The sequence below is a fragment of the Oncorhynchus keta genome, chromosome 1 (genome assembly GCF_023373465.1).
Source record: "Oncorhynchus keta strain PuntledgeMale-10-30-2019 chromosome 1, Oket_V2, whole genome shotgun sequence".
Lineage (NCBI taxonomy): Eukaryota > Metazoa > Chordata > Actinopteri > Salmoniformes > Salmonidae > Oncorhynchus > Oncorhynchus keta.
Window position 1 is genome coordinate 96,670,184 of NC_068421.1, and position 14,752 is coordinate 96,684,935.

General features: G+C 44.4%; 1 protein-coding gene across 1 annotated transcript in view; it reads left to right on the top strand.

Moving 5' to 3' along the window:
• The window catches only part of LOC118396067 (E3 ubiquitin-protein ligase HERC2-like), a 270,532-nt gene extending 266,688 nt beyond the window's left edge, over positions 1-3,844 (top strand). Inside the window, 1 exon segment of the mRNA XM_052525726.1 lies at positions 1,610-3,844. Within this exon segment, the coding sequence (XP_052381686.1) occupies positions 1,610-1,882 (273 nt within the window). The 3' untranslated portion in view covers positions 1,883-3,844.
• The last annotated feature ends 10,908 nt before the right edge of the window (positions 3,845-14,752 follow it).

The window sequence follows — 14,752 nt, forward strand, 5'->3', positions numbered from 1 at the left end:
TAACATTTGATCAGGGAGCGTTGTGAATCAAACATCATTTGTCTCTACGATGTAACACTAATTAGTCCTGTTGCCAGACTGTTAGTGTAACATCTACGTAGACTGTTAGTGAAACATCTACGTAGACTGTTAGTGTAACATCTACGTAGACTGTTAGTGTAACATCTACGTAGACTGTTAGTGAAACATCTACGTAGACTGTTAGTGTAACATCTACGTAGACTGTTAGTGTAACATCTACGTAGACTGTTAGTGAAACATCTACGTAGACTGTTAGTGAAACATCTACGCAGACTGTTAGTGTAACATCTACGCAGACTGTTAGTGAAACATCTACGTAGACTGTTAGTGTAACATCTACGCAGACTGTTAGTGAAACATCTACGCAGACTGTTAGTGTAACATCTACGTAGACTGTTAGTGAAACATCTACGCAGACTGTTAGTGAAACATCTACGCAGACTGTTAGTGTAACATCTACGCAGACTGTTAGTGTAACATCTACGCAGACTGTTAGTGTAACATCTACGTAGACTGTTAGTGAAACATCTACGCAGACTGTTAGTGTAACATCTACGTAGACTGTTAGTGAAACATCTACGCAGACTGTTAGTGAAACATCTACGCAGACTGTTAGTGAAACATCTACGTAGACTGTTAGTGAAACATCTACGCAGACTGTTAGTGAAACATCTACGCAGACTGTTAGTGAAACATCTACGCAGACTGTTAGTGTAACATCTACGCAGACTGTTAGTGTAACATCTACGCAGACTGTTAGTGTAACATCTACGTAGACTGTTAGTGAAACATCTACGCAGACTGTTAGTGTAACATCTACGTAGACTGTTAGTGAAACATCTACGCAGACTGTTAGTGAAACATCTACGCAGACTGTTAGTGAAACATCTACGTAGACTGTTAGTGAAACATCTACGCAGACTGTTAGTGAAACATCTACGCAGACTGTTAGTGAAACATCTACGCAGACTGTTAGTGTAACATCTACGCAGACTGTTAGTGAAACATCTACGTAGACTGTTAGTGAAACATCTACGCAGACTGTTAGTGAAACATCTACGCAGACTGTTAGTGTAACATCTACATAGACTGTTAGTGAAACATCTACGCAGACTGTTAGTGTAACATCTACGCAGACTGTTAGTGAAACATCTACGCAGACTGTTAGTGTAACATCTACGCAGACTGTTAGTGTAACATCTACGTAGACTGTTAGTGAAACATCTACGCAGACTGTTAGTGAAACATCTACGCAGACTGTTAGTGAAACATCTACGTAGACTGTTAGTGAAACATCTACGTAGACTGTTAGTGAAACATCTACGTAGACTGTTAGTGAAACATCTACGTAGACTGTTAGTGAAACATCTACGTAGACTGTTAGTGAAACATCTACGTAGACTGTTAGTGAAACATCTACGCAGACTGTTAGTGAAACATCTATGCAGACTGTTAGTGTAACATCTACGCAGACTGTTAGTGTATACCAGGTGTACCACGGCAACCTGGGACACCCTGGTTAAAGAAATGTTAAATAAAAGCTTCTTATTTTTTCATGTTTTCATGTTGATCTTTCGTTGTGTTCTAGGTGCTGGATAAGTACAACCCTCCGGACCACTTCCTACCAGAGTCCTACACCTGTTTCTTTCTCCTCAAGCTGCCACGGTATTCCTGTAAGCAGGTGCTGGAGGAGAAGCTGAAATATGCCATCCACTTCTGTAAGAGTATTGATACAGACGACTACGCTCGAATCGCTCTGACCGGAGAACCCGCCGCGGACAACAGCTCTGAAGACTCGGACAATGAGGACGCAGACTCCTTCGCCTCCGACTCCACGCAGGACTACCTGACAGGCCACTGACCTCTGACCCCTGATCCAGCTTCTCTGACTCCACGCAGGACTACCCAACAGGCCACTGACCCCTGACCTCTAACCCCTGATCCAGCTTCTCTGACTCCACGCGGGACTACCTGACAGGCCACTGACCCCTGACCTCTAACCCCTGATCCAGCTTCTCTGACTCCACTCTGGACTACCTGACAGGCCACTGACCCCTGACCTCTAACCCCTGATCCAGCTTCTCTGACTCCACTCTGGACTACCTAACAGGCCACTGACCCTTAAAACCCATGACCTATGACCCCTGACTCCAGGAGCCTAAGGGTGAGCAGGAAGGGCCCATATTAAAAGCTCAGCTGTAAAGACTAAAATGAAAGTTGTGTCTGTGTTAGTTAATCACCTATGAATACATCATTACATACCTGCATTCTACTAAAAAAATATATATAATGTTCAATGTGCTTAAAGAGAAGAAGAGACGGACAGACAGTGGAATCCCAAATGGCACCCTAATCCCTATCTAGCAGCTCCCGGGTCCAGTAGGGAATAGATGACCATTTGGGAGACACAGGAAGTGAGAGTTGAGATGCTGCACATGTAAATGTTGTTGTGTATCTGAAGTGGTGTACGTTACAGCTGTAGGTGTTACAGAGAACAGGGTGTTTCATCTATAGAACAGCCCCCGTTCAAATCAATGGTGGTGTAATGGCTGGGCTTGACTGGCGGTCCTGTCTATAGATTCTATATCTACGGTCCCAGCACTGCTACAACTGTGACTACTTACAGAACCTGTCTGTCCCTAGTTTGTTGTACAGTAAAACCACGTGACAAAATGAGTAGTATTATTTAGTTATTGTTTTTGGGTAACAGTAGTGTTTCTTTATAAGAACATTTTTAACAAAACAGTTGTTTTACAGTTGACGTTGTGTCAATCAGAAGAGAAGAGAGCCAAGTGAAGGGTGACTTTTTAAAGTGCGTTCCAAATGGCACAACATTCACTAAATAGTGCACTACTATACCATAGGGCACTGGTCAAATGTAGTGCACTACTATACCATAGGGCACTGATCAAATGTAGTGCACTACTATACCATAGGGCACTGATCAAATGTAGTGCACTACTATATCATAGGGCTGCCATTTTACGCATCTTTGACTGTGTCCTGTCTCCCTACCACTCCGTGTCTCCCCTACCCCTCCTGACTGTGTCCTGTCTCCCTACCCCTCCGTGTCCCCCTACCCCTCCTGACTGTGTCCTGTCTCCCTACCCCTCCTGACTGTGTCCTGTCTCCCTACCCCTCCTGACTGTGTCCTGTCTCCCTACCCCTCCTGACTGTCTCCTGTCTCCCTACCCCTCCTGACTGTGTCCTGTCTCCCTACCCCTCCTGACTGTGTCCTGTCTCCCCTACCCCTCCTGACTGTGTCCTGTCTCCCCTACCCCTCCTGACTGTGTCCTGTCTCCCTACCCCTCCTGACTGTGTCCTGTCTCCCTACCCCTCCTGACTGTGTCCTGTCTCCCTACCCCTCCTGACTGTCCTGTCTCCCCTACCCCTCCTGACTGTGTCCTGTCTCCCCTACCCCTCCTGACTGTGTCCTGTCTCCCCTACCCCTCCTGACTGTCTCCCTACCCCTCCTGACTGTGTCCTGTCTCCCCTACCCCTCCTGACTGTGTCCTGTCTCCCCTACCCCTCCTGACTGTCTCCCCTACCCCTCCTGACTGTCTCCCTACCCCTCCTGACTGTCTCCCTACCCCTCCTGACTGTCTCCCTACCCCTCCTGACTGTGTCCTGTCTCCCCTACCCCTCCTGACTGTGTCCTGTCTCCCCTACCCCTCCTGACTGTGTCCCTACCCCTCCTGACTGTGTCCTGTCTCCCTACCCCTCCTGACTGTGTCCTGTCTCCCCTACCCCTACTGACTGTGTCCTGTCTCCCTACCCCTCCTGACTGTGTCCCTACCCCTCCTGACTGTGTCCTGTCTCCCTACCCTCCTGACTGTGTCCTGTCTCCCTACCCTCCTGACTGTCTCCCTACCCCTACTGACTGTGTCCTGTCTCCCCTACCTCTCCTGACTGTCTCCCTACCCCTCCTGACTGTGTCCTGTCTCCCTACACCTCCTGACTGTCTCCCTACCCCTCCTGACTGTCTCCCTACCCCTCCTGACTGTCTCCCTACCCCTCCTGACTGTCTCCCTACCCTCCTGACTGTCTCCCTACCCCTCCTGACTGTCTCCCTACCCCTCCTGACTGTCTCCCTACCCCTCCTGACTGTCTCCCTACCCCTCCTGACTGTGTCCCTACCCCTCCTGACTGTGTCCTGTCTCCCCTACCCCTCCTGACTGTCTCCCTACCCCTCCTGACTGTGTCCTGTCTCCCTACCCCTCCTGACTGTGTCCTGTCTCTCTACCCCTCCTGACTGTCTCCTGTCTCCCTACCCCTCCTGACTGTGTCCTGTCTCCCTACCCCTCCTGACTGTGTCCTGTCTCCCTACCCCTCCTGACTGTGTCCTGTCTCCCCTACCCCTCCTGACTGTCTCCCTACCCCTCCTGACTGTGTCCTGTCTCTCTACCCCTCCTGACTGTCTCCTGTCTCCCTACCCCTCCTGACTGTCTCCTGTCTCCCTACCCCTCCTGACTGTGTCCTGTCTCCCTACCCCTCCTGACTGTGTGTAGACCGTGTTCCTTCCTCTGGAATGTATATAGTGCCATGTACTTATGAAAAAGGTCTCATTCCCACATAATAAATGTTAATAAATAATGTTAATAAATTTAAATGAAAGCAACTGAAGCCTGGAGTTTGTGTTATTTCTGACACGGCAGGGATGGATCCAGGAGAAGTGACACAATGGACAGGAAGTTGTGGAAGTCCCAGGTTTTGTCCCAAATAATACCTTATTCCCTATGTAGTGCACTACTTTTGGCCAGGGCCAGTATGGTGCTGGTCCAAAGCAGTGCACTACATAGTGAATAGGGTGTCATTTGGTATGCCGACCCACTCTTCATCCTGTCAATGTCTGTAATGTCTAATGTTAGCTGACAGCTGTGAAGTCCACTGTATGTATTGTCATTTGTGATGTCTTATGTTTGTATGGTCTTCTTGGTTGTAGACCTTACAGTGAAATGCTGAATACAACAGGTGTAGTAGACCTCACAGTGAAATGCTGAATACAACAGGTGTAGTAGACCTTACAGTGAAATGCTGAATACAACAGGTGTAGTAGACCTCACAGTGAAATGCTGAATACAACAGGTGTAGTAGACCTTACAGTGAAATGCTGAATACAAAAGGTGTAGTAGACCTCACAGTGAAATGCTGAATACAACAGGTGTAGTAGACCTTACAGTGAAATGCTGAATACCACAGGTGTAGTAGACCTTACAGTGAAATGCTGAATACAACAGGTGTAGTAGACCTTACAGTGAAATGCTGAATACCACAGGTGTAGTAGACCTCACAGTGAAATGCTGAATACAACAGGTGTAGTAGACCTTACAGTGAAATGCTGAATACAACAGGTGTAGTAGACCTCACAGTGAAATGCTGAATACAACAGGTGTAGTAGACCTCACAGTGAAATGCTGAATACAACAGGTGTAGTAGACCTCACAGTGAAATGCTGAATACAACAGGTGTAGTAGACCTTACAGTGAAATTCTGAATACAACAGGTGTAGTAGACCTTACAGTGAAATGCTGAATACCACAGGTGTAGTAGACCTTACAGTGAACTGCTGAATACCACAGGTGTAGTAGACCTTACAGTGAAATGCTGAATACAACAGGTGTAGTAGACCTTACAGTGAAATGCTGAATACCACAGGTGTAGTAGACCTTACAGTGAAATGCTGAATACAACAGGTGTAGTATGGCTGCAAACTTTCTACTTTTAAATTCGGACAAAACAGAGATGCTTGTTCTAGGTCCTAAGAAACAAAGAGATCTTCTGTTGAATCTGACAATTAATCTTAATGGTTGTACAGTCGTCTCAAATAAAACTGTGAAGGACCTCGGCGTTACTCTGGACCCTGATCTCTCTTTTGAAGAACTTATCAAGACCATTTCAAGGACATGTTTTTTTTCCATCTACGTAACATTGCAAAAATCAGAAACTTTCTGTCCAAAAATGATGCAAAAAAATTAATCCATGCTTTTGTCACTTCTAGGTTAGACTACTGCAATGCTCTGCTTTCCGGCTACCCGGATAAAGCACTAAATAAACTTCAGTTAGTGCTAAATACGGCTGCTAGAATCTTGACTAGAACCAAAAAATTTGATCATATTACTCCAGTGCTAGCCTCTCTACACTGGCTTCCTGTCAAGGCAAGGGCTGATTGCAAGGTTTTACTGCTAACCTACAAAGCATTACATGGGCTTGCTCCTACCTATCTCTCCGTTTTGGTCCTGCCGTACATACCTACACGTACGCTACGGTCACAAGACGCAGGCCTCATTATTGTCCCTAGAATTTCTAAGCAAACAGCTGGAGGCAGGGCTTTCTCCTATAGAGCTCCATTTTTATGGAATGGTCAGCCTACCCATGGTCAGCCTACCCAAGCCTACCCAAGCCTACCCATGTAAGAGACGCAAACTCGGTCTCAACCTTTAAGTCTTTACTGAAGACTCATCTCTTCATCTCCTGGCCCAGGAGTGGGAAGGTGAACGGAAAGGCTCTGGAGCAACGAACCGCCCTTGCTGTCTCTGCCTGGCCGGTTCCCCTCTTTCCACTGGGATTCTCTGCCTCTAACCCTATTACAGGGGCTGAGTCACTGGCTTACTGGGGCTCTTCCATACCGAGCTTATTTATACACTGCTCAAAAAAATAAAGGGAACACTTAAACAACACAATGTAACTCCAAGTCAATCACACTTCTGTGAAATCAAACTGTCCACTTAGGAAGCAACACTTATTGACAATAAATTTCACATGCTGTTGTGCAAATGGAATAGACAACAGGTGGAAATTATAGGCAATTAGCAAGACACCCCCAATAAAGGAGTGGTTCTGCGGGTGGTGACCACAGACCACTTCTCAGTTCCTATGCTGATGTTTTGGTCACTTTTGAATGCTGGTGGTGCTTTCACTCTAGTGGTAGCATGAGACGGAGTCTACAACCCACACAAGTGGCTCAGGTAGTGCGGCTCACCCAGGATGGCACATCAATGCGAGCTGTGGCAAGAAGGTTTGCTGTGTCTGTCAGCGTAGTGTCCAGAGCATGGAGGCGCTACCAGGAGACAGGCCATTACATCAGGAGACGTGGAGGAGGCCGTAGGAGGGCAACAACCCAGCAGCAGGACCGCTACCTCCGCCTTTGTGCAAAGAGGAGCAGGAGGAGCACTGCCAGGGCCCTGCAAAATGACCTCCAGCAGGCCACAAATGTGCATGTGTCTGCTCAAACGGTCAGAAACAGACTCCATGAGGGTGGTATGAGGGCCCGACGTCCACAGGTGGGGGTTGTGCTTACAGCCCAACACTGTGCAAAACGTTTGGCATTTGCCAGAGAACACCAAGATTGGCAAATTCGCCACTGGCGCCCTGTGCTCTTCACAGATGAAAGCAGGTTCACACTGAGCACATGTGACAGACGTGACAGAGTCTGGAGATGCCGTGGAGAACGTTCTGCTGCCTGCAACATCCTCCAGCATGACCGGTTTGGCGGTGGGTCAGTCATGGTGTGGGGTGGCATTTCTTTGGGGGGCCGCACAGCCCTCCATGTGCTCGCCAGAGGTAGCCTGACTGCCATTAGGTACCGAGATGAGATCCTCAGACCCCTTGTGAGACTATATGCTGGTGCGGTTAGCCCTGGGTTCCTCCTAATGCAAGACAATGCTAGACCTCATGTGGCTGGAGTGTGTCAACAGTTCCTGCAAGAGGAAGGCATTGATGCTATGCACTGGCCCGCCCGTTCCCCAGACCTGAATCCAATTGAGCACATCTGGGACATCATGTCTCGCTCCATCCACCAACGCCACGTTGCACCACAGGCTGTCTAGGAGTTGGCGGATGCTTTAGTCCAGGTCTGGGAGGAGATCCCTCAGGAGACAATCTGCCACCTCATCAGGAGCATGCCCAGGCGTTGTAGGGAGGTCATACAGGCACGTGGAGGCCACACACATTACTGAGCCTCATTTTGACTTGTTTTAAGGACATTACATCAAAGTTGGATCAGCCTGTAGTGTGGTTTTCCACTTTAATTTTGAGTGTGACTCCAAATCCACAACTCCATGGGTTGAGAAATTTGATTTCCATTGATAATTTTTGTGTGATTTTGTTGTCAGCACATTCAACTATGTAAAGAAAAAAGTATTTAATAAGAATATTTCATTCGTTCAGATCTAGGATGTGTTATTTTAGTGTTCCCTTTGTTTTAGCAGTATATTTTGTGATATGAATATCGAGTATGTCTACTTCACCATCAGACCATTTTATAGGTAAACTGCAAGGTAATGCAAAATTGTATTATTTAAGGATCCAATACATAAGATTGTACACTTATCATAATTAGGTTCTAGTCCAGAGAGTACAGAAAAGTTATCTAGATCTTTAATGAGACATTGCAGGGATTTAGCTTGCGGACTTAATATAAAACTTGAGTCATCATCCTACATGGACACCTCTGTTTTTAAGCCTTGGATTTCTAATCCTCTAATGTTGTTATTGGATCTGATTTTAATTGCTTGCATTTCGATGGCTGTAACGAATAGATATGGTGACAGCGGACACCCTTGTTTATCTCCTCTTGACAATTCAAAACTCTCTGAGAAGTAGCCGTTATTTACTATTTTACACCTGGGGTTGCTGTATATTATTTTCACCCATTTTATAAGAGAATTACCGAAATTGAAAAGGTCCAGGGATTTATAAATAAATCCAGTTTTTCTTTATCAAATGCCTTTTCAAAATCTGCTATAAATGCCAAGCCTGGCTTCTTAGATGGTTCATGATGTTCTATTATATCTAGTAGTTGTATATTATCTCCAATGTATCGTCCATGTAAAAACCCTGTCTGATCAGGATGAACAATACCTGGTAAAACCCTTTTAATTCTGAGTGCATCACAACATTGAAGGTTAAGGGGCCTCCAGTTTTTTCGAAAAGACTGGGTCTTTATATTTGCCACCTGGGTCTTGTTTTAATAATAGAGAAATCAGACCTTCCTGCTGAGTACCTGACAGACTACCATTTCTATAGGACTAGTTAAAACAATCTAACAACGGAGCTTTCAGTATATCGATACCTCTACCTGGGTCTTGTTTTAATAATCTAGAAATCAGACCTTCCTGCTGAGTTCCTGACAGACTACCATTTCTATAGGACTAGTTAAAACAATCTAACAACGGAGCTTTCAGTATATCGATACCTCTACCTGTATCTTGTTTTAATAATCTAGAAATCAGACCTTCCTGCTGAGTACCTGACAGACTACCATTTCTATAGGACTAGTTAAAACAATCTAACAACGGAGCTTTCAGTATATCGATACCTCTACCTGTATCTTGTTTTAATAATATAGAAATCAGACCTTCCTGCTGAGTACCTGACAGACTACCATTTCTATAGGACTAGTTAAAACAATCTAACAACGGAGCTTTCAGTATATCGATACCTCTACCTGTATCTTGTTTTAATAATCTAGAAATCAGACCTTCCTGCTGAGTTCCTGACAGACTACCATTTATATAGGACTAGTTAAAACAATCTAACAACGGAGCTTCTTTTTTCCCTTTTCTACTTTTGTCGTATCGTTTTTATTGTTAACTACCTGTACTATTAGATTTCCCTTTAATCTTGTCTCTTTTGCAAGAACCTGCCTTCTTATTATTGGTGATTATTGAATTGAATGACCCCTGAAGGCAAGTATCCCAAACAATAAGGGGATTTGCTGAACCTGTATTATACTGGGAAAATTCAGTTCAGTCTCCTCCATGTATATCTCACTAGGTCGGGTTTTTTTAGTCTCTAAATATCCACTATTTCTAATGTGTCCATAATATTTGTGAATTCCTTAAGGGCACTGTGATGGTAGTTGGTAGAGTTAATTACATTGACTATCCATAGATGGCAACAGAGGGGGGCAGCAAACTGTTTGACTAGATGTTCAGGAGTCTTATGGCTTGGGGGTAGAAACTGTTTAGAAGTCTCTTGGACCTAGACTTGGTACTCCCGGTACAGCTTGCCGTGCGGTAGCAGGGAGAACAGTCTATGACTATGGTGGCTGGAGTCTTTGACAATTTTTAGGGCCTTCTTCTGACACCGCCTGGTATAGAGGTCCTGGATGGCAGGAAGCTTGGCCCCAGTGATGTACTGGGCCGTTCGCACTACCCTCTGTAGTGCCTTGCGGTCGGAGGCTGACGTACCAGGCAGTGATGCAACCGGTCAGGATGCTCTCGATGGTGCAGCTGTAGAACCTTTTTTAGGATTTGAGGACCCATGCCAAATCTTTTGAGTCTCCTGAGGGGGAATAGGTTTTGTTGTGCCTGCTTCACGACTGTCAAGGTGTGCTTGGACCAAGTTAGTTAGTTGGTGATGTGGGCACCAAGGAACTTGGAGCTCTTAGGTTGCTCCACTGTCGATGAGAATGGGGGCGTGCTCGGTCCTCTTTTTCCTGTAGTCCACAATCATATAATTTGTCTTGATCACGTTAAGGGAGAGGTTGTTGTCCTTGCACTACATGGCCAGGTCTCTGTAGGTGATCAGGCCTACCAATGTTGTCGTCAGAAAACTTAATGATGGTGTTGGTGTCGTGCCTGGCCGTGCAGTCATGAGTGAACAGGGAGTACAGCAGGGGGCTGAGCACGCACCCCTGAGGGGCCCCTGTGTTGAGGATCAGCGTGGCGGATGTGTTGTTACCTACCCTTGCCACCTGGGGGCGGCCCGTCAAGAAGTCCAGGATCCAGTTGCAGAGGGAGGTGTTTAGGTCCCAGGGTCCTTAGCTTAGTATTTATTATATGCCATTTAGCAGACGCTTTTATCCAAAGCGACTTACAGTCATGTGTGCATACATTCTACGTATGGGTGGTCCCGGGAATTGAACCCACTACCCTGGCGTTACAAGCACCATGCTCTACCAACTGAGCTACAGAAGGACCACTCTTAGTGATGAGCTTTGAGGGCACTATGGTGTTGAACGCTGAGCTGTACTCAATGAATAGCATTCTCAGATGGGTGTTCCTTTTGTCCAGGTGGGAAAGGGCAGTGTGGAGTGTAATAGAGATTGCATTATCTGTGGATCTGTTGGGCAGTATGTAAATTGGAGTGGGTCAAGGGTTTCAGGGCAGACATTCATTGGAACATGTTCTGCTCTTTCATCATCAGACTGTAATTCATCTGAACTCAAATCTGCTTTTGTCTTTTTCTGATTAAAAGAGTTTAAAGTACATTTACATTTAAGTTATTTAGCAGACGCTCTTATCCAGAGCGACTTAAAGTATTTTGATAGAGTACAATATAATGATAATACTGCTGGTCACGGTGTTGTAATGGCAGACTGACATTATGGCACCTTATTCCCTATATAGTACACTACTGCTACTACGACTACTATAGTACACTACTGCTACTGCTACTACTATAGTACACTACTGCTACTACTACTACTATAGTACACTACTGCTACTACTACTAATATAGTGCACTACTGCTACTACTACTACTATAGTGCACTACTGCTACTGCTACTACTATAGTACACTACTGCTACTGCTACTACTATAGTACACTACTGCTACTACTATAGTGCACTACTGCTACTACTACTACTATAGTGCACTACTGCTACTGCTATAGTACACTACTGCTACTGCTACTACTATAGTGCACTACTGCTACTACTATAGTACACTACTGCTACTGCTACTACTATAGTGCACTACTGCTACTACTATAGTGCACTACTGCTACTGCTATAGTACACTACTGCTACTACTATAGTGCACTACTGCTACTACTATAGTACACTACTGCTACTGCTACTACTATAGTGCACTACTGCTACTACTATAGTGCACTACTGCTACTACTATAGTGCACTACTGCTACTGCTATAGTACACTACTGCTACTGCTATAGCACACTACTGCTACTACTGTAGTGCACTACTGCTACTACTATAGTACACTACTGCTACTACTACTACTATAGTGCACTACTGCTACTAATATAGTGCACTACTGCTACTGCTACTACTATAGTACACTACTGCTACTACTACTACTATAGTGCACTACTGCTACTACTATAGTACACTACTGCTACTGCTACTACTATAGTACACTACTGCTACTGCTACTACTATAGTACACTACTGCTACTGCTACTACTATAGTGCACTACTGCTACTGCTACTACTATAGTGCACTACTGTTACTGCTACTACTATAGTACACTACTGCTACTGCTACTACTATAGTACACTACTGCTACTGCTATAGTACACTACTGCTACTGCTACTACTATAGTGCACTACTGCTACTACTATAGTGCACTACTGCTACTACTATAGCACACTACTGCTACTGCTACTACTATAGTACACTACTGCTACTACTACTACTATAGTGCACTACTGCTACTACTATAGTACACTACTGCTACTGCTACTACTATAGTACACTACTGCTACTGCTACTACTATAGTACACTACTGCTACTGTTACTACTATAGTACACTACTGCTACTGCTACTACTATAGTACACTACTGCTACTGCTACTACTATAGTGCACTACTGCTACTGCTACTACTATAGTGCACTACTGTTACTGCTACTACTATAGTACACTACTGCTACTGCTACTACTATAGTGCACTACTGCTACTACTATAGTACACTACTGCTACTGCTACTACTATAGTGCACTACTGCTACTACTATAGTGCACTACTGCTACTACTATAGTGCACTACTGCTACTGCTATAGTACACTACTGCTACTGCTACTACTATAGTGCACTACTGCTACTACTATAGTGCACTACTGCTACTACTATAGCACACTACTGCTACTACTGTAGTGCACTACTGCTACTACTATAGTACACTACTGCTACTACTACTACTATATTGCACTACTGCTACTGCTATAGTACACTACTGCTACTGCTACTATAGTGCACTACTGCTACTGCTACTCCTATAGTATACTACTGCTACTGCTACTCCTATAGTACACTACTGCTCCTGCTACTCCTATAGTACACTACTGCTACTGCTACTACTATAGTGCACTACTGCTACTACTATAGTGCACTACTGCTACTACTATAGTGCACTACTGCTACTACTATAGTACACTACTGCTACTACTACTACTATATTGCACTACTGCTACTGCTATAGTACACTACTGCTACTGCTACTATAGTGCACTACTGCTACTGCTACTGCTATAGTACACTACTGCTACTGCTACTCCTATAGTACACTACTGCTCCTGCTACTCCTATAGTACACTACTGCTACTGCTACTACTATAGTGCACTACTGCTACTACTATAGTGCACTACTGCTACTACTATAGTGCACTACTGCTACTGCTATAGTACACTACTGCTACTGCTACTACTATAGTGCACTACTGCTACTACTATAGTGCACTACTGCTACTACTATAGCACACTACTGCTACTACTGTAGTGCACTACTGCTACTACTATAGTACACTACTGCTACTACTACTACTATAGTGCACTACTGCTACTAATATAGTGCACTACTGCTACTGCTACTACTATAGTACACTACTGCTACTACTACTACTATAGTGCACTACTGCTACTACTATAGTACACTACTGCTACTGATACTACTATAGTACACTACTGCTACTGCTACTACTATAGTACACTACTGCTACTGCTACTACTATAGTACACTACTGTTACTGCTACTACTATAGTGCACTACTGCTACTGCTACTACTATAGTGCACTACTGTTACTGCTACTACTATAGTGCACTACTGCTACTGCTACTACTATAGTGCACTACTGCTACTACTACTACTATAGTACACTACTGTTACTGCTACTACTATAGTGCACTACTGCTACTGCTATAGTACACTACTGCTACTGCTACTACTATAGTGCACTACCGCTACTACTACTACTATAGTGCACTACTGCTACTGCTACTGCTACTACTATAGTACACTACTGCTACTACTATAGTACACTACTGATACTGCTACTTCTACAGTACGCTACTGCTACTACTATAGTGCACTACTGCTACTGCTACTACTATAGTACACTACTGTTACTGCTACTACTATAGTGCACTACTGCTACTGCTACTACTATAGTACACTACTGCTACTGCTACTGCTACTACTATAGTACACTACTGCGACTACTATAGTACACTACTGCTACTGCTACTGCTACTACTATAGTACACTACTGCGACTACTATAGTACACTACTGCTACTACTACTACTATAGTACACTACTGCTACTACTACTACTATAGTACACTACTGCTACTACTATAGTAGACTACTGCTACTACTATAGTGTGCTACTGCTACTACTATAGCACACTAATGCTACTGCTACTACTATAGTACACTACTGCTACTACTATAGTACACTACTGCTACTACTATAGTACACTACTGCTACTGCTACTACTATAGTACACTACTGCTACTACTATAGTAGACTACTGCTACTACTATAGTACACTACTGCTACTACTATAGTACACTAATGCTACTGCTACTACTATAGTACACTACTGCTACTACTATAGTACACTACTGCTACTACTATAGTACACTACTGCTACTACTATAGTACACTACTGCTACTGCTACTACTATAGTACACTACTGCTACTGCTACTACTATAGTACACTACTGCTACTGCTACTACTATAGTACACTACTGCTAC